This window comes from Chiloscyllium punctatum, chromosome 3, assembly GCF_047496795.1.
Source record: "Chiloscyllium punctatum isolate Juve2018m chromosome 3, sChiPun1.3, whole genome shotgun sequence".
NCBI classification, from domain to species: Eukaryota; Metazoa; Chordata; class Chondrichthyes; order Orectolobiformes; family Hemiscylliidae; genus Chiloscyllium; species Chiloscyllium punctatum.
Window position 1 is genome coordinate 52,418,527 of NC_092741.1, and position 18,250 is coordinate 52,436,776.

At 40.0% G+C, this 18,250-nt stretch overlaps 1 protein-coding gene across 1 annotated transcript in view; it reads right to left on the reverse strand.

Annotated features, from left to right (window-relative positions):
• The window catches only part of LOC140454622 (hormonally up-regulated neu tumor-associated kinase), a 39,057-nt gene that overhangs the window by 18,409 nt on the left and 2,398 nt on the right, over positions 1-18,250 (reverse strand). The window contains exons 2-4 of the mRNA XM_072549520.1: positions 12,272-12,564; positions 9,081-9,136; positions 6,351-6,483 (exon numbers count right to left, since the gene is read on the reverse strand). Coding sequence (XP_072405621.1) covers positions 6,351-6,483; positions 9,081-9,136; positions 12,272-12,564 — 482 coding nt within the window. The remainder of the gene's footprint in view (positions 1-6,350; positions 6,484-9,080; positions 9,137-12,271; positions 12,565-18,250) is intronic.

Below are 18,250 nucleotides of genomic sequence, written 5' to 3' on the forward strand. Positions count from 1 at the left end.
TATTTATTCCTGGGGATGTGGGTGTGGCTGGCAGGGTCAGTATTTATTTATTGCTGGGGAGGTGAGTGTTACTGGCAGGGCCAGTATTTATTTATTCCTGAGGATGTGTGTGTTGCTGGCAGGGTCAATATTTATTTATTCCTGGGGATGTGGGTGTGACTGGCAGGGTCAGTATTTATTTATTCTTTGGATGTGGGTGTGGCTGGCCGGGTCAATATTTATTTATTCCTGGGGATGTGGGTGTTGCTGGCAGGGTCAGTATTTATTTATTGCTGGGGAGGTGAGTGTTACTGGCAGGGCCAGTATTTATTTATTCCTGAGGATGTGTGTGTTGCTGGCAGGGTCAGTATTTATTTATTGCTGGGAATGTGGGTGTTACTGGCAGGGTCAGTATTTATTTATCCCTGGGATGTGGGTGTGGCTGGCCAGGCCAGTATTTATTTATTGCTGGGGATGTGGGTGTTACTGGCAGGGCCAATATTTATTTATTCCTGGGGATATAGGTGTTGCTGGCAGGCTCAGTATTTACTTATTCCTGGGGATGTGGGTGTTACTGGCAGGGCCAGTACTTATTTATTCCTGAGGATGTGTGTTTTACTGGTAAGGTTAGTATTTATTTATTCCTGGGGATGTGGGTGTTGCTGGCAGGGTCAGTATTTATTTATTCCTGGGAATGTGGGTGTTGCTGGCAGGGTCAGTATTTATTTATTCCTGGGAACGTGGGTGTTACTGGCCGGGTCAATATTTATTTATTCCTGGGGATGTGTCCTGGGGATGTGTGTGTTGCTGGCAGGGTCAGTATTTATTTATTCCTGGGAATGTGGGTGTTACTGGCAGGGCCAGTATTTATTTATTCCTGGAGATGTGGGTGTTACTGGTAGAGCCTGTATTTATTTATTCCTGGGATGTGTGTATTGCTGGCAGGTTCAGTATTTATTTATTCCTGAGGATGTGGGTGCTGCTGGCAGGGTCAGTATTTACTAATTCCTGGTAATGTGTGTGTTACTGGTAGGGCCTGTATTTATTTATTCCTGGGATGTGTGTATTGCTGGCAGGTTCAGTATTTATTTATTCCTGAGGATGTGGGTGCTGCTGGCAGGGTCAGTATTTATTTATTCCTGGGAACGTGGGTGTTACTGGCAGGGTCAATATTTATTTATTCCTGGGGATGTGGGTGTTGCTGGCAGGGTCAGTATTTATTTATTCCTGGGGATATTAGTGTTGCTGGTAGGGTCTGCATTTATTACCCATCCCTAATTACCCTGGAGAACATGGTTGTGAGCCTCTCGAACCCTTGCAATCCTTGGATGTGGTAATGTCCCACAGTGTTGTTAGGAGGGGACTTTCAGGAATTTGACTGATTGGCAGTGAAGGAATAGTGATAGTGTTCCTAGTCATGATCATGTTTGGCTTGGAGAAGAACTTATAGATTGTGGTGATCCCAGTTCTAAAATATAGCTTTGTCATTTGTCTTTAATAAAATGGTTAGTTTTGCCACTTTCAAGACTTTCTGAATGTATTCAATCTTTCAAGTAGAGACAGCAGACACAGAGGTCTGCAAATCTTACAGAGTCATCATTTTTAAGACTATGCTGAATGGTTGCCAGCAAAGAGTAGTATTTAGTCACCTGCCATCTTGTTGGGAAACCTTGATCAGTATGAGGCTAGGTCATGGAGTGGAGCTTGGATGTCAATGTATCTGATTTGTGTCCCTCATATTTATTTGGATTATTAATTTTATTTTAACATGTGAGAGCTCCACAATGAACACATCAGTATCCCAATTGGTTTGGCGTTCTGCTCTCCTGTTGAATACGGCTCCCCATTAGGAATGTAAACTTCTCCAGGTGGCAGAGCTTTGAGAGCATTTCTGACAAAGGGATAAGAGAAGGTTTCCAAATAACTATCTCAATGATGTTAGGTTGGGGAGATCCAGAAGTGGAAACGTGAAAAGAAGCAAACTGTATTTATATTAAACGCATCATTAATTACCAAGGCCGCAACTTTTATTTCATTCTTTTTCATGAAATCTGGGCATTACTAGCATTTGTTGTCCATACTTAACTGCTCTTGAACTGAGTAGCTTATTGTTCATTTTAAAGGACAATTAAAAGTCAATATTATTACCGTGGGTCTCATTATATGGAGGCCATACCAGATAAGGACAGCAGATTTCCTTCCTTAATATTGAATAAAATGGCTTTTTCAACAATCAATGATAGCTTTATGGCACCATTATTCAGATTAGCTTTTAATTCCACATTTTATTACTATGTGAATTTGAATTCCACCAGCTGCTATAGTGGGATTTGAACCCGTGGCTCTGGCACATTAGGCTTAGCCTTTGAATTTCTAATTGATTGACATGCTCACAATGCTTCCCCTTTCCATTATAACATTTTTAGAACACCTATCATGATGACTGGATGCTTTAAAATGTTTCACAGCCAATGTTTTTGTTCATTCATGGGATGTGAGTGTTGCTGGCTGGGACAACAGAGGCCAATTAAGAGTCAACCACTTTACCATGGGTCTGAAGTCACATGCAGACCATAGCAGATAAGGATGGCAGTTTCCTTCCCTAAAGGGATGAACTCCAGTTGGATTTTCCTGACAATCGACACTGTACTCATGATCATCGTTGAGTCCTAATTCCAGATTATTGAATTCAAATTTCACCATCTGTCATGGCAGAATTCAAATCCAGGTCCCTCGGACATACCTGAGTCTCTGGATTAATAGTCTAGTAATAATATCATTAGGCCGTTACCTCCCCACTCTGCTATGATGTCACTGCTGTAATATATGCTACACAGAAGCCTATAGCACACTCTCATAAACAGCAGTGTTCCACTGATTAAGAAATTTCAACACTACCTCAGTACTGCACTGGAATGCCAGCCTTCATTTTTGTGTTCAATCCCTAGAGTGGATCCTGGAGCCTTATGCCATGAAATGACAATCTCTGGTTAAGGGGGCAGTCACTTAGGATGGAGATGAGGAGAACCCCCTTCACTCAGACAGTTGTAAATTTTGGCAGAAATGTGGTGCTGAGTCAATGAATAATTTCAATACTTTATTTTTATCCGTAACAGAATTAAGCAATATAAGGATTGGGCAGGAAAGAAAAATAGATGTAACTGTTCTGCTATGGAGTGAATGAATTGAAAGGAGGGTTCAAGAGGCTGTTTGATCAATTCCTAGTTCTATTTTTAATCTTCTTAAGTATCATGAGGGAATCAGTTTAGCTCAGTTGGCTGAATTGTTGGCTTCCAGAGGAGTGTAATGCCAATAGCATGGGTTCAATTCTTCATTGCCAGTTTGAGGTTACTCCTTCTCAACCTCTTCCCTTGCCTGAGGTCTGGTGGTCCTCAGGTTAAATCACCACCAGTCACTTCTCTTTCTAACAAGAGAGCAGCCCCTATGGTCAAGTAAGACTATGGTGACACAGCAAGTCTCATGTGTAGCATTTGGCAGATGTTGCCTCTGACTAGCTTGGGAACAGGAGAAATTGGTACATAACTATAACCTGCTTTGTTGTATTATGCCTAAGCTTCAGAGAGATTGCATAGGATACTTTTCCTTTAAGACACAACACATTTGCAGTCACCGTACAAATAAACTCTATGAGTCAATTTTTTTTTGTTTCTTCATAGGGGGTAAGTCAGTTCAGTGATCAGGAACGGCAAATGACCTTCAAAATCTCATCTTACTTCAAAGCATTCAGAATATGTTCTTTAAGATTCTTTGAATTTCACCATATTGCCATAAATTTCAACTGGAAATGTGAGAAAAGTTTTGAACACAATGGGTATGTTCTGTCCAAACTGAAGAATTGCTGTTTCTTCTTTGGTATAAAAAGTGAGTCACAAACGTGAACCTGAGACAAGTGCTTTCCTTCTTGGCTGAGTTGGACTTTGCTCAAATACCTACTCCTTTTGTTTACCCATGCAGACAACTGGAAAAGATCAGGTCTGCAATGTCAAACAACCTGGACAAAATGATCTTTCAGTCAGACAAATGTGGATTAATTACGGAAAACTCCACAGATTTGTTAAAAAGGAAAATTGTGGTGATCTAATGTGATACAGGTTTGTGAAGAGACAACAAAGAGGTTGAGAGCCATTCTCAAGTGCTGCACAACAAGCCTGAAGCAAAGTTTAAGCACATGAATAAAAGAGACAGTGGCAATACAGACTGAAGGGAATGAAAGGAAAACAGAGGGAAGTGGCAAATGTTTAGTTCCTGAATTGAAGAAATTTTATAATGAGGTTCTCCAATGATCAATGGCAGAAACTTGGCTTTTCTTAATCAGTATTAATGCCTTAAAATTAGGTGTTTTTAAAATTCATTTGTGGGATGTGGGCTTTGCTGGCTAGGCTAGCATTTATTACCTATCACCAATTGTTCTGAGTCAGTGATGGTGTTTGCTGACTTCTTGAACCATTGTAGTCTATTTGGTGTCGGCACATACACAATGTTGTTAGGTAGGGAGTTCTAGGATTCTGAATCACATGTGAAGCGCATGTGAAGGAATGGCAATTGTTTCCAGTTCAAGATGGTACATAACCTGGAGGAGGCCTTGAGGTAATGGTGTTTTTAAGTATATGTTGCCTTGTCCATCTAGGATATAGAGGTCACAAGTTTGGAAGGTGCTGTCTGAGGATCCTTAGTGAGTTATTGCTATGTATCTTGAAGATGGTACATCCATTGCTGTCACCGTCCTTCAGTGGTGGATGGAGTGAATCTTAGATATTTGCTGACCAAGTGGATTACTTTGTCCAGGACAGTGTTGAGTTTCTTGGGTGTTGTTGGAGATGTGGAAGAACTGTTGTATCAGAAGTCCTAATTCTGTTTCTCTCTTCACAGATGCTGTCAGACCTGCTCAGTTCTTGCAGCACTTCCTGTTTTTATTTCAGTTTTCTAATGTCTGCAGCATTTTGCGTTTATGCCAGTATAATAGCTGACTTAGGTCTTGTTCCTGACCTCAGAATTCCAACTTTTGACCAAATTCTTCTCATGATACTTGCTGTGTCACCATAGTCTTGCCAGACCATAGGGGCTGCTCTCTTATCAGAGAGAAGTGACTGGTGGTGATTCAGCCTGAGGGCCACCAGACCTCCGGCGAGCTAAGAGATTGTATATTATAAAAGTTCCCTACTTCTTATGAACCCAAGCCTGGACATTGTGTAGGTCTTACTGCCTTTGTACATGCTTCAGCATTTAGAGGAATTGCTGGATACAATTTAAACATTTTCAGATAACACACAACGTAGAAGTATAGTGAACTATGAGGAGATAAAACAGCAATTTCAAGAGCACACAGAAGGGCTAGAGGAATGGATCAGGAACGAATCAGGATTAGAGACCTCAGAAGGTAGAGGGTATAAAAGCAAGGGCATAATCATGAACATTGATAATCCACCAGTTTGTTTTCATCAGGAGTATTGTGTCCAATTCTGAGAACCACTGTTTAGGAAGACATTGGAGAGTGTGCAGAAAATATTTCTGAGACTTAGTGAAGTGGGGAATGTTTGAGCAAATAGAGAAGAGATTTGATCAATGTAGTCCAAAATTATGAGAAATCTGGACAAAGTAAATAGGGACACATTGTGCTTAATGGTGGAATGGTCGAGAAACAGAGTGTACTATTTTCTATTCCTGATGAAGGGCTTTTGCCTGAAATGTCAATTTTTCCTGCTCCTCGGATGTTACCTGACCTGCTGTGCTTTTCCAGCACTACTCTAATCTTGACTCTAATCTCCAGCATCTGCAGTACCTACTTCTGCCTGTACTGTTTTAAGGTGATTGACAAAACATCCAATGGGAAATGGAGAAAAAATGTTTTTACTCACAGTCAGAGGCTGTGGTGGAGATATATTCAATTGTGGCTTTCAAAAAAGAAATTGATAATTATTTAAAGGAAAACATTTGCAGATCCAGAGAGACAAATACTTTCATCCTTGTAGATGTCTTATTCAGGCCAGCAGCTTCTACCTCCAATGGGGTTACTAATCATTGAAGATTGTGGAGAACCTTCCATTGGCCCCAGCAATAGGAGCTTGCCCAATGGCTCTGACTGGACAGTAAGGTGGCTCCTTGGTCTTTTACTGACTGATCAGTAATGATTTTAAATAGTCTCCTAATGGCCGGTGGGACCTAATACTCAGCCCAGCTTTTGATTTTCAATCCCTTTGAAAGTGCAAATCCATAAATCTGTACAAGTTTTTTGAGCAACTAGATATATTAAATTGTATTAATTGCAATAAGCACATATATAGATATATATATAGACATTCCCATTCAATATAAGTTTAATTTTTATCTGATGCACATGATGCAATCCTTACATTGACCAGACATCCACCTTGGGACCATACTTCTGATGGGCAAGCAGCTCTGGAGCAGCGTAGGCAGGACTCCCACACTGTGTGTTCAACAACTCCTGGCTGTCATTCTTCAGGGTGTTACTCAGCCCAAAATCTACATTGAGAAATAAACAAAACAGGCAATGAATACAAAACAAGTTAGCTCCGACTTCAATAGGTATTCATTCAGTACCTCATGACCATTTTGATCCCCCTTCTATCTTAAATGTTGGAAGGTTGTTTTGCTAAAGTTCAGTTCTACAGGTACCAGGCATCTATCAGTGTCAATCTTTACAAGCAATTTGTTCCACTCTCTAATTTACATTATGCAAGACTTTAGTTTAGGTGGGAGATTGAGAACAGTAAATGAGCCGGAGTAATCTTCTAACTGTTTTTGTTACCAACCACAGTACACCCCTGAATGACATATGAACAGCATAATGACTTCCATTCATTTGATTAAAAGACAAAAGAAACATTAAAAAGCAAAGCAGAAGTAGCCCACAAGCTTAGTCCGCCATTCAATGAGATCATGACTAATGTATTAATGTCCTCAGGTCCAGTTTCCTGTCTGTCTGTTTGTCCCCTATAACCTTTAACTTCCTTACAGATAAAAAATGAAACTTAGCTTGAATATCTTCATTGACACAGGCCTCCACTGCTCTCTGGGCTTGAGAATTCCAAATACTATTGATTCTCTGAGAGAAGAAGATTCTCTTTGGTTTAATAATTGGGAAAAACTTTTTTTTCTAAACAGTGTCCCCAAGTTCTCAGTGCCACCATGAGGAGAAATATCTTTGGAGCATTTATCCTGTCAAACCCTCTCAGAATCCTCTGTACATTAATAAGAACATTCCTCATATTAATAAACTTCAGTGAGTATGGGCCCAATCTGTTTAATGCTTCCTCATTAGGCAGCCCCTTCAACCTGGGAATCAACCTAATACACCTTTCTGAACTGCAGCCAGTGCAAGAATAACCCTCATTAAGGAAGGAAACCAACTCAATACACCATACTACAGGGATGCTGTCACCAATACACCACATGGTTTAAAAAACACTTCCCTGTTTTTAGACTGCATTCACCTTGCAATAAAAGCCAATAAAGTATTATTATAAAGGAATTGTACTCATTATCACCACCTTTGGAACAAACTTCAATTTTCTGCTTGGTAATACAGAACTTGACCTTTGCTAATCAATGAGAAATTAGGGACATTTAAGCAACTCTTGGATAGACACGTGGATGATAGTAAAATATAGGGTATATAGATTAATTTGATCTTAGAGTAGGATAAAAGGACACTTCATCAAGGGTCGAAGGTCCTGTACAGTGCTGTACTGTTCTATGTTCTATAAATGCTGTCAGATCATTTTAGCTTGTACTTATTAGAATACTCTACCAAATAAAACAACAAATTTCAATGGGCATAGCAATGCTGTATAAGAAACAAGGTATTGACTGGCATGTGAACTCTAACTAGAGGTCAGTGAGCTTAGTTTGCTGGATGGTTGATTTGCAATTCAGAGTGGTGCCAACAGTATAAGTTCAATTTCTACACTGGCTGAGGAAAGACACTCCTACTCTCCCTTAATAGAGGCATGATGACCCTTAGATTACTAGTAGTCATCTCTAATGAGTGAACAGGACCATGGCAATTTTTCATCTTCACTGATCAAGCCATTGCCAATGAACATGCATCAGAGACCAATGTCTCCCAAACTTTTGTTTCATTGAATGAAGCACAGAGGACCTGGTCCCTGCATATGAGAACATGTAGCTTCTAGCAAAGAATAAATGAGCCACATTGCAAACCCAACTAATAATCTCAAATTATATGTTAGTGTGATTTTGGGGCAAAGCTTGGGAGTGTTGGCTAATCACATCTACGGTTTAACACAATGTTCTGCAAGCACAGATTGATTGGGTATGGTTTGTACTCCACCAGATGTGAACTGGCAATGGTTGAACATCTCTCCTGATATTATTTCTATTAAAATCAATTGGATATGGTATTCAATATTCAGCTGAGGTGATAGTGTACATTTTATGCATTGCTTAATGCCACATTGTCTTTGGATTGAATCCTTATTCAACTATATTAATGGGCTGCAACTAGAAGGAATATATGATTTCTAATCAGAGTCATGGAGTCATAGAAATGTACAGCATGGAAGTAGAGCATTCGGTCTAATTTGTCCATGCTGACTGGATAACCTAAATTAATCTAGTCTCATTTACCAGCATTTGTCTCATATCTCTCTGAACCCTTCCTATTCATCTACCCATCCAGGTGACTTTTAAAAGTTGTAATTGTACCAGCCTCCACCACTTCCTCTGGGAGCTCATTCCATACACATACAACCTTCTGTGTGAAAAACATGCCCATTACGGCCCTTTTAAATCTTTCCCCTCTCATTCTAAACCAATGCCTGCTAGTTTTGGACTCCCTACCCGGGGCAAAAGATCTTGACTACTCACTTTCTCCATGCCTCTCATGATTTTATAAACCTCTATAAGGTCACCCCTCAGCCTCTGACGCTCCAGGGAAAACAGCCCCAGCCTATTCAGCCTCTACCTATAACTCAAACCGTCCAACCCTGGCAACATCCTTCTAAATCCTTAACTAGAAAACATTTTCAGTTAAACAACATCTTTCGAGTGCACACTTGGTACAATTAGTTTCTAATTATTACTTTTGTTACACTTACCAACAATTTTGATGTTATTATTTTCATCAAGGAGAAAGTTTTCGATTTTCAAATCCCTTGAGAAAACAACAGGAAACAATTGATTTAAATGCAATTATTCCAGTTGACATTTATTTCAGATTTAAACTGAGCTTGTCTGAACAACTACCCAATGCTGTTTAGAGTTTTTGTCTCTGGATTCCTCTGAGTTGCAAAAAGGAGCCGAAACCCAGAGAGAAAGTTGCCCCTTTTAAATCTTTCCCCTCTCACCCCAAACCTGTGTCCTCTAGTTTTGGACTCCCTACTCTGGGGACAAGACTTTAGCAATTTACCCTATCCATGCCCCTCATGTTTATATAAACCTCTATAATGTCACCTCTCAGCCTCCGACGTTCCGGGGAAAATAGCTCCAGCCTGTTCAGCCTCTCCCTATAGCTCAAACCCTCCAATCCTAGCAATAAATTTTTAAGCCATTTTTTGAGTACTGGCTGTAAATTAAGCTATATACTTAATAAACCAATCCTCACAGTATGCAATGGTGAGCTTTAAACTTCTAAACTTCTGGGTTTCTGTAAAGCACAATAATTGCATCAATAATGTTGAATACAAACTAATGTAAAGGTGAACTTGAGTATTGAGGTTATATTAAGCGTGCAATAATAAGGGAAACAGTATAAGTCCCCTAAATAAAAACAAAAGAGGTTTCTGCTTGATGCCATTTATGGATGTTCAAGGCTTTGAACTGGATGGTGATATGCCTAGACTCACAGAATCTTACAATACAGAAGGAGGCCTATTCCAGCTCTTTAACAGCCGTAAGGCAGACGTTTCTCAATTCCCTTGATAATAAATCCATTGCAAATGCTCTGTGTGAAAACATTTATCTTTGTTTCCCCTCTATTGCCAATGACTTGAAATTCATGATTTTGTTTACAGCCCCATTTGTCAAAGGAAACATTTTTTCCTCTCTTGTTCGATTAGATTTCTTCATTGTTTTAAATATCCCTTTAAGGTTCCCATTAATCTTCTCTGGTCTAAGGAAAACAGTTCCTTTAACCTCTGCATACTACTGAAATCCTTTATCCATGATATAATCCTGGTGAGCCTACACTCAACTCTTTCGGAGACTTTGAAAACTATCCTGAAGTGTAGGTGCCAGAATTGTAGGTGATACTCCAGCTGACCAGCAGTGATGTATGTTTGTAATTTCTTTATACATGTATTCAGTGTTCCTGTTTACAAAATAACATATCTAACTGGCTTTCTCAACTGCCTTATCAATTTGCCCTGCCATCTCCAAGGATTTAGTAGCATGCATTTCCCCAGTTTTTGCACCACCTTGAAACTGCACCATTCAGATCATACAATTTCTAAATTTTGCTCCTCCCATAGTACATTGCTTCACACTTAGTGCATTGAGTTACATCTGCCATGTATCTGTCCATTTCATTAATCTATCTATGTCCCCTGAAGTCTGATCATATCCCGGTTACGATTCCCACGTTGTCAGTTCTTGGATCACCCGTAAAATTTAAAATTGTACGCCATGTTTCCACATTTATGTCATTGATAAAAGCAATTGTTCTCATTCTGATCACTGGATAACTGTCTCCCCAACCATAAACTTCTCTCTGTCATAAAAACATTTGTTTGTCATTCAGCTCTGCGTCCCATCTCTTTTAGCCAATTACATACTCAAGTGTTCATCATCCCTTTAATGCTATCTGTTTCCACTTTTTCTCTTTATTCTTTCACAGGATGTGGCCATTGTTAGCAAGGCCAGTCCTTTCTTCCCACTCCTGATCTCTCCTGAACTGGCCATTTCAGACAGCAGCTGAGAGTCAGTCCATGATAGTGAGTCTGGAAGCCAGACCAAGTAACGACGGAAAAATTCCTTCCCTAAAGGACATTAAGGAATGAGCTGGATGGGATTTTAAGATGGTTGGCAATATTTCATGGCCATCATTACTGATACTAATTCCAAATATGTTAACTGAGCTAAACTCCACCAGCTGCTGAGTTGGGATTTTGAAGCTGTACCTGCAGACCATTAGCCTGAGCCTCTGGATTCATTGTCCGTTGACATTGCCACTATACTATCTGCCTGCCATCTGCTTCTCTTTCTGAATGAGTCTCTGATGTGGTACTTGAACAGGTCCTATTCACAAGCAATCAGTTTTGACAGGAGCTTTGATGAGTAGCTCGTCTTCAGTCAGCTTGCTGCCATTGCCTGATTATCTGCAGTTGACATTATGTTGTTCAGTTTTGTGAATTCCAGGATTGAAGCAACATTTGCCAAGAGTTGGAAATCTGATTTTCCCTGACATCTTTTGTGCTTACGGAATGAGAAAACATTCATGACTGATTTCCACTGTATGATAAATTATGATGATTGATTTAGCCACTGTCCTTTGTGATTATCAACATTGGACAAATAGAACCAACCACCATCTTTCTTTATTGACTTGTTTTAGAACCTGTCCTCAACATCAACAGACTCTGTCATCTTCACGATTGATAACAAATAAACTGACCTCTGCCGGTACATCTCAACACAGGGAATAAAGCTTTATAGTATCAACATTATTCAAACTACAACACTTGCAATAAAGCAAATTAATGCTAATTGGGTAATTATCTATCTCCACACTTGTTCTGCTCAGGTTACTGCCAATCACAGATGTTAAATCAAGGAACAAAAACACGGGTGTTCAAAGTTGTGGCAGGGTGCCTTGATTCATAGAATCATACGGTACAAAAGAGGCCCTTTGTCCCATAGAATCTGCACTGACAAAAACTACTCAAAGTCTATACACATCCCACTGGTGGATAATAACTTAACCTAACAGCTGGATTTGAGCCATTTATATTCATGTCGTTCCTAAATTGAGTATATGTTTCATTCTCACTGTTTACTTGATTTAGTCAGAAAGAAATTCCATCGACAGTTTACTACGAGTGTCCTATATTAATACTTGAGGATTATTTTCTGATTCTACACTCTTAGCAGCTGTGTCTGAAATTCAAGAGGGCCGTCTCATTACCATTTAAAATACTGGTGCACAGCACCCTCCCAAACTTCCCTAAGGTGGGACAGAATCAATAAACAGCTTGGTGTGTAAAGTCTAAATAGCTCCACAACTGAGACAGAATAGATACATGAGGTGCAGTATCTGACCCTGCTGATGGACAGGCAACAATTCCAGTTCTACCTGTGTACTATTGTGTGACGATGGAGATGTTCCACCGCTGACAAGATCTGTCTGGTGTATTTTCTCACTTCTCTTTCTTCTAGCTTCTTCTTCTCACAGATTCTGTCCATCAGGTCTCCTCCCTGGCATAACTCCATTGCCATGTAGTAGGAGTTCTCCGTCTCCAGGGTTTCAAATAGCTGAACAATGTTTGGGTGCTTGACCATTTGGTGGATGCGGGGCTCCCTCTTCATGTTCTTATGCACATAGGTGTCCTGCTTTGCTTTCTTCTTGTCAATCACTTTGATGGCTACCTGATAAGTTAAGTAAATTCAATTAATGAACACGTACAGATGTTGGGAGCAATATGATTATTCTATCCCAAGCTATTCCAAGGCTATTAAAAAGATGTCTAAGGTTCATTCAGTAAGGTGGTGATGTATGTTTATTTTTTACCAAATGTCAACCTCCCATCATGTTGGATCCAGCTTCTCAGTATAAGTGTCCAGGTCTCATGCTAACTGTATGTTAAAATCTCATTATAATATTTAATTAGGGTCCCATTCTTGTTGGTATCATCCCTTGTATAATACAATGAACCAAAGATGCCATTTGAATTGAAGCAATGGCACTATGGCATAGAAGAGCAAAGGGCTCATTTGATCAGCATTTTTATTTTTTGCTTATTCAGATTAGATCATAAGACCAAAATGTATAGGTGCAGAATTAGACTATTTGGCTCATTAAATCTGCTCCACCATTTTCCTATTGTCCTGCTTTCTCTCCATAACCTTTGATCACCTTAGCAATTAAGAACCTATCTTAAATACATTCAATGACTTGGCCTTTCCAGCTCTCTGCAGCAATGTATTCCATGGATTAATCATCCTCTTTTGAAGAAATTGGCTAAAATAGATTAATTACTCATTCAAATCAATATAGTATTGTCACTACACTGCAAAGGTAATCTGTTGAGTGATGTGGAGATGCTTTGATGCAACAGTGTTTGGCTCGCTCTATCTGAAGGAGTGTTTTACCTGCGCATCATTAGAAAGAACCTTTTTCCTGCAACCTTGAATTTACAAACTGATGATGTCTTGTGTTGTCTACCTGCCATGAGTCATTACATCCTCAGCAACATCGAGCCCAGTCTATTAGTTTTATTATGAAGATTATCTTGATGTGCTATCTTCTCCTTTGCTTTCAAAACTGTATTAACAAGTCAGAGATCTTTGATATTTTTGAATTTCCTGCTGAGTGTTCACATCTTCAGGTTGTGAGGAGCTTTGATGTGTCCCTTTTTTTTATGATACCTATCGAGCACCTTCCGAAAATTCAACCATATTACATGCTTCTCTTTATCGATCCTGCTTGTTACCTCCTCAAAGAATTCTCGTAAATTTGTCAGGCATAATTTCCTCTCATAAAGCCATGCTGACTCTGCTTGATGATATTATGCAATTCTAAATGCTCTGCTCTTACATCCTTTAGAATAGATTCCAACATTTTCCCGATAGCAGACATTAAGCGAACTGGTTAGAATCTAAGAACTCTTGGAAAACTACTACCAATTCAACCATTATCTCAGTAGCTACTTTCTTTGTTATTATAGATACATTCCATCAATTCCAGGTGACCTATCAGTCTTTAGCCCTATTAGTTTTCCCAGCATTACTTTCTTCTCCAATGATAGTTATTATACTGACTTCCTCTCCCCCTTTTGCCCCTTAAATATTTTGCAATTTTGAGATGCTATTATTGTCCTCTGCTGTCTTGACTGATGTGAAGTACTTATTCAACTCTGCTGTTTCCTGGTTTCCTATTATTATTTCTTCATCCTCAGTCTCTAAGCCGTCTATAATCGCTTCAGCTTCTTGCACTCTTTTATATATTTTTATATGTTTACTGTTTTAGGAAACAGCCTTTCTAAAAAAAAAATCACATGCATATGTTGTCAATTGCAAAGTAGAAGTATGGTAAGCAACTTAAAATAGAAGGTGGCTAAACCGAAGTGATACGTCCGCTGAAGTGGAATCAGATGGTGGCCTGAAATGTAATGACGATGCTGTGCCAGTAAAAGTGGTAATCCTCTGGGAAGTGCGATGAAGACTTAAGAGCAAAGAATGGACAAGTAATTAGATAACTCAAGGCCAAGTGCTTGAAGTCCAATAATGAGTGTCAGCACCTCTAAGAACCAGCATGGGTATTTGTTTGGGCAAGGTTAGAAAGGCCTAAATGCCAACATATCAACAGGGAATATTGATGGATAGTCCAAAGCAGCAACATTGCAAGCATTGGCTCCATCCAGGAACAAAGGATGGGTATCAGAAAGGAAGGGCCAGAGATCGTGTGAGAAAAATGGAGTAAGTATATGTAGTGGGAAACCAGTTAGGCAAGATATGCGATAATGGGAACTGAAGGGTAGGTTCACATGGTAAATTGTGGAAAATTGAGTATTTTACTAATCATAGGACTGAATCATATATTAACTATTTGTCTACATGCAACTTGAACAATTTAGAAGCCAACATTTCATTTCAATTCCTCCAGCAAGTTTTGGTTGCCAAACAACTGACTATATCCAGTTTGCCAGCTCTGAGAAGAATGAGAAAGAAACTAATTCCCTTTTTAAGGCAACTGACAAGCGTAGCCTGGGAGGAGTGATACATTAAGTAATATGTGTGGAAGGAGAGGACTTTGGATGAGCTGCACTTGGATGAGCTGGCAGAGGTCCAGAGTATTTTTTTCTCTGTGGCTCAAGAGTAAAACTTTAGCTTTTCTGAGCCATAGGTGAGGAATTTAAATTCAGTGTGAATGATAAATGGAAAATAAGTGCAAACAGGAGATGGATTATTGCTGGTTGTTAGACAGGATCACAGAAACTACTGAAATAATCTATCTCTCAGAATCTTGGTCAAGTTATAGTACAAAGTTAGGAATTTCCAGTGAAAAAAATCTGTCCATTGATGTCAAGCTGGTAATTTGGTAAGGTTAGTGTTTGCCAGGTAAAAGCTACTATAATCTTTGTGGAGATCACTAATGTTTAAAAAGAATTTCAGCTACCCAGTTATTTATTGAAAGCATGAATCTATAAGCTTTTGTGTATAAGCAAATAAATTTTATCATTTACGAATCAGATTAAAAAACCATTACTACTACTACATGGATACCACCATTGCCTCCCATCATGTACATTGCAGGTACTCATGCAACTCAGCCAACGTTGTCTATCTCATATGCTGCAGGTAAGGATGCCCTGAGGCATGGTACATTGGTGAGACAGAGCAGAGGCTATGGCAACGAATGAATGGACACTGTACAACAATCAACAGACAGGAGTGTTCCCTCTCAGTTGGAGAACACTTCAGAGGTCTGGGACATTTGACTACGGACCTTTGGGTGACCGTCTTCCAAGATAGACTTCGGGACAGGCAATAATGCAACGTGGCCGAGTAGAGGCTGGTAACTAAGTTTGGTACACATGGGGATGGCCTCGACCGGGACCTTGGATTCATGTCACACTACAGGTGACCATCATTGCACTATACACACACAGACACTCCTACACTCAAACATACACTCCTATAGACACACACACTCCGACAGACCCATACACTCATGCAGACCCTCTCTCATACACAAGCTCTCTCTCATACTCGCACATACACTCCCACATGCACCTTTCTCAGACTTATACCCCTTTACATTAACACTCACACACATAACACACACTCTCTCAGACTCATAAGGCCCCCACACACACACATCCACACGCACACACACACATATATATAAGTTTGTGGGGTGAATTTGTACTTGCAGAATTATATTTTAGTTTGCTCAAAAACTGCATGAATCCATGTAAGATTCTGTAAATCTGTTTTTTAGATTAGAATCAGTCTGGACATTATGGCACAGTCTCACTCAAGGCACCTCACACCTTAAATGTATTATCTGGGCTGACATAATACCTACTGTTAAAGTTCACTTGAAAATGTAACTTTTAAAAAGTTCTGCAATTTACATTTGAAAGAACTGAAACAAACATGTTCATTCAAAAAGATGAGAGACTTAACAAACAATCCGGGTCTTTTTCAATGTATAATTTCAGTTACGTCACACTGTAAACTTTTGCTATAAATTCTGTGCCTATCGATCTTATTCTCCACAACCACCCGATGAAGGAGAGGTGCTCCGTAAGCAGTGCTTCCAAATAAACCTGTTGGACAATAACCTGGTGTTGTGCGATTTTTAACTTTGTACTGAATAAATGGTAATTTAAATAATTCATTATATTTCACGTTGGTAAATGCAGTAAAATATAATGATAAATGTTTCAGACTAACACCCCCAGTAGAATATTGCCTTTTCCACTTTGACTCCACAGGTGTTTTATAAGGTCTGGGACACTGAAGCGTGGAGAGGTCTGGACTAGTCACCTACCAGGGTGATGCCAACACAATGGATTCAATTCCTGGACTGGCTGAGCTGATTTGAAGAATTTTCCTTCTCAACCTCTTCCTTCACTTGGAGCATGCTGCTACCCAGGATAAACTCACCGCCAGTCATCTCTCTTTCTAAGGAGCGAGCAGGACCTGACATTACATTTTATTTAATAAAGTGCAATATTTCTAGCAATGGAGCTTGTCAGTAGAAGTTTTTAATCGATATGATAGACTGAAAAGTGGAAGGTAAGAAAGCCTGGAATGTGTTTTGTGCGTGTTCTTAGGTGCGAACTGACTGAAACAAGCAATTGATGCACTTCAACTGATGGGTGTGTCAATCATGCAATAACACTTCTCTTGCTTGAGAACCAATCAATTCCTGCTGGCACCAATCACACCCTGAGAAGAAGACTAGCAAGTACAATTACAGCATTCAACAGCTATCTGGATGGGTTTATGAACAAGAATGGTTTAGCGGAAACTGGGCCAAATGCTGGTAAATGGGACTGGGTCAGATTGGGATGTTTGGTTAGCACGGATGAGTTTGACTGAAGGGTCTGTTTCTGTACTGCATGACTCTAAAAGAGCTGTCACAAGAAAGAACAAAGTTGTTCATCAAGGTCTACGGCAGATTGAGGGAGCTGGGAGCATAATTGGGACAAGGAATGGTGAATTAGACAATAGACAATAGACAATAGGTGCAGGAGTAGGCCATTCTGCCCTTCGAGCCTGCACCACCATTCAATATGATCATGGTTGATCATCCTTAATCAGTATCCTGTTCTTGCCTTATCTCCATAGCCCTTGATTCCACTATCCTTGAGAGCTCTATCCAACTCTTTCTTAAATGAATCCAGAGACTGGGCCTCCACTGCCCTCTGGGGCAGAGCATTCCACACAGCCACCACTCTCTGGGTGAAGAGGTTTCTCCTCATCTCTGTCCTAAATGATCTACCCCATATTTTTAAGCTGTGTCGCCTGGTTCGGCACTCACCCATCAGCGGAAACATGTTTCCTGGTGCCAGAGTGTCCAATCCTTTAATAATCTTATATGTCTCGATCAGATCCCCTCTCAGTCTTCTAAACTCAAGGGTATACAAGCCCAGTTGCTCCAGTCTTTCAGAGTAAGGTAGTCCTGCCATTCCAGGAATTGACCTCGTGAACCTACGCTGCACTCCCTCAATAGCCAGAATGTCTTTCCTCAAATTTGGAGACCAGAACTGCACACAGTACTCCAGGTGTGGTCTCACCAGGGCCCTGTACAGCTGCCGAAGAACCTCTTCGCTTCTATACTCAATCCCTCTTGTTATGAAGGCCAGCATGCTATTAGCCTTCTTCACTACCTGCTGTACCTGCATGCTTACCTTCATTGACTGGTGCACAAGAACACCCAGATCTCTTTGTACTGCCCCTTTACCTAAATTGATTCCATTTAGGTAGTAATCTGCCTTCCTGTTCTTGCCACCAAAGTGGATACCATACATTTATCCACATTAAACTGCATCTGCCATGCATCTGACCTCTCACCTAACCTGTCCAGGTCACCCTGTAATCT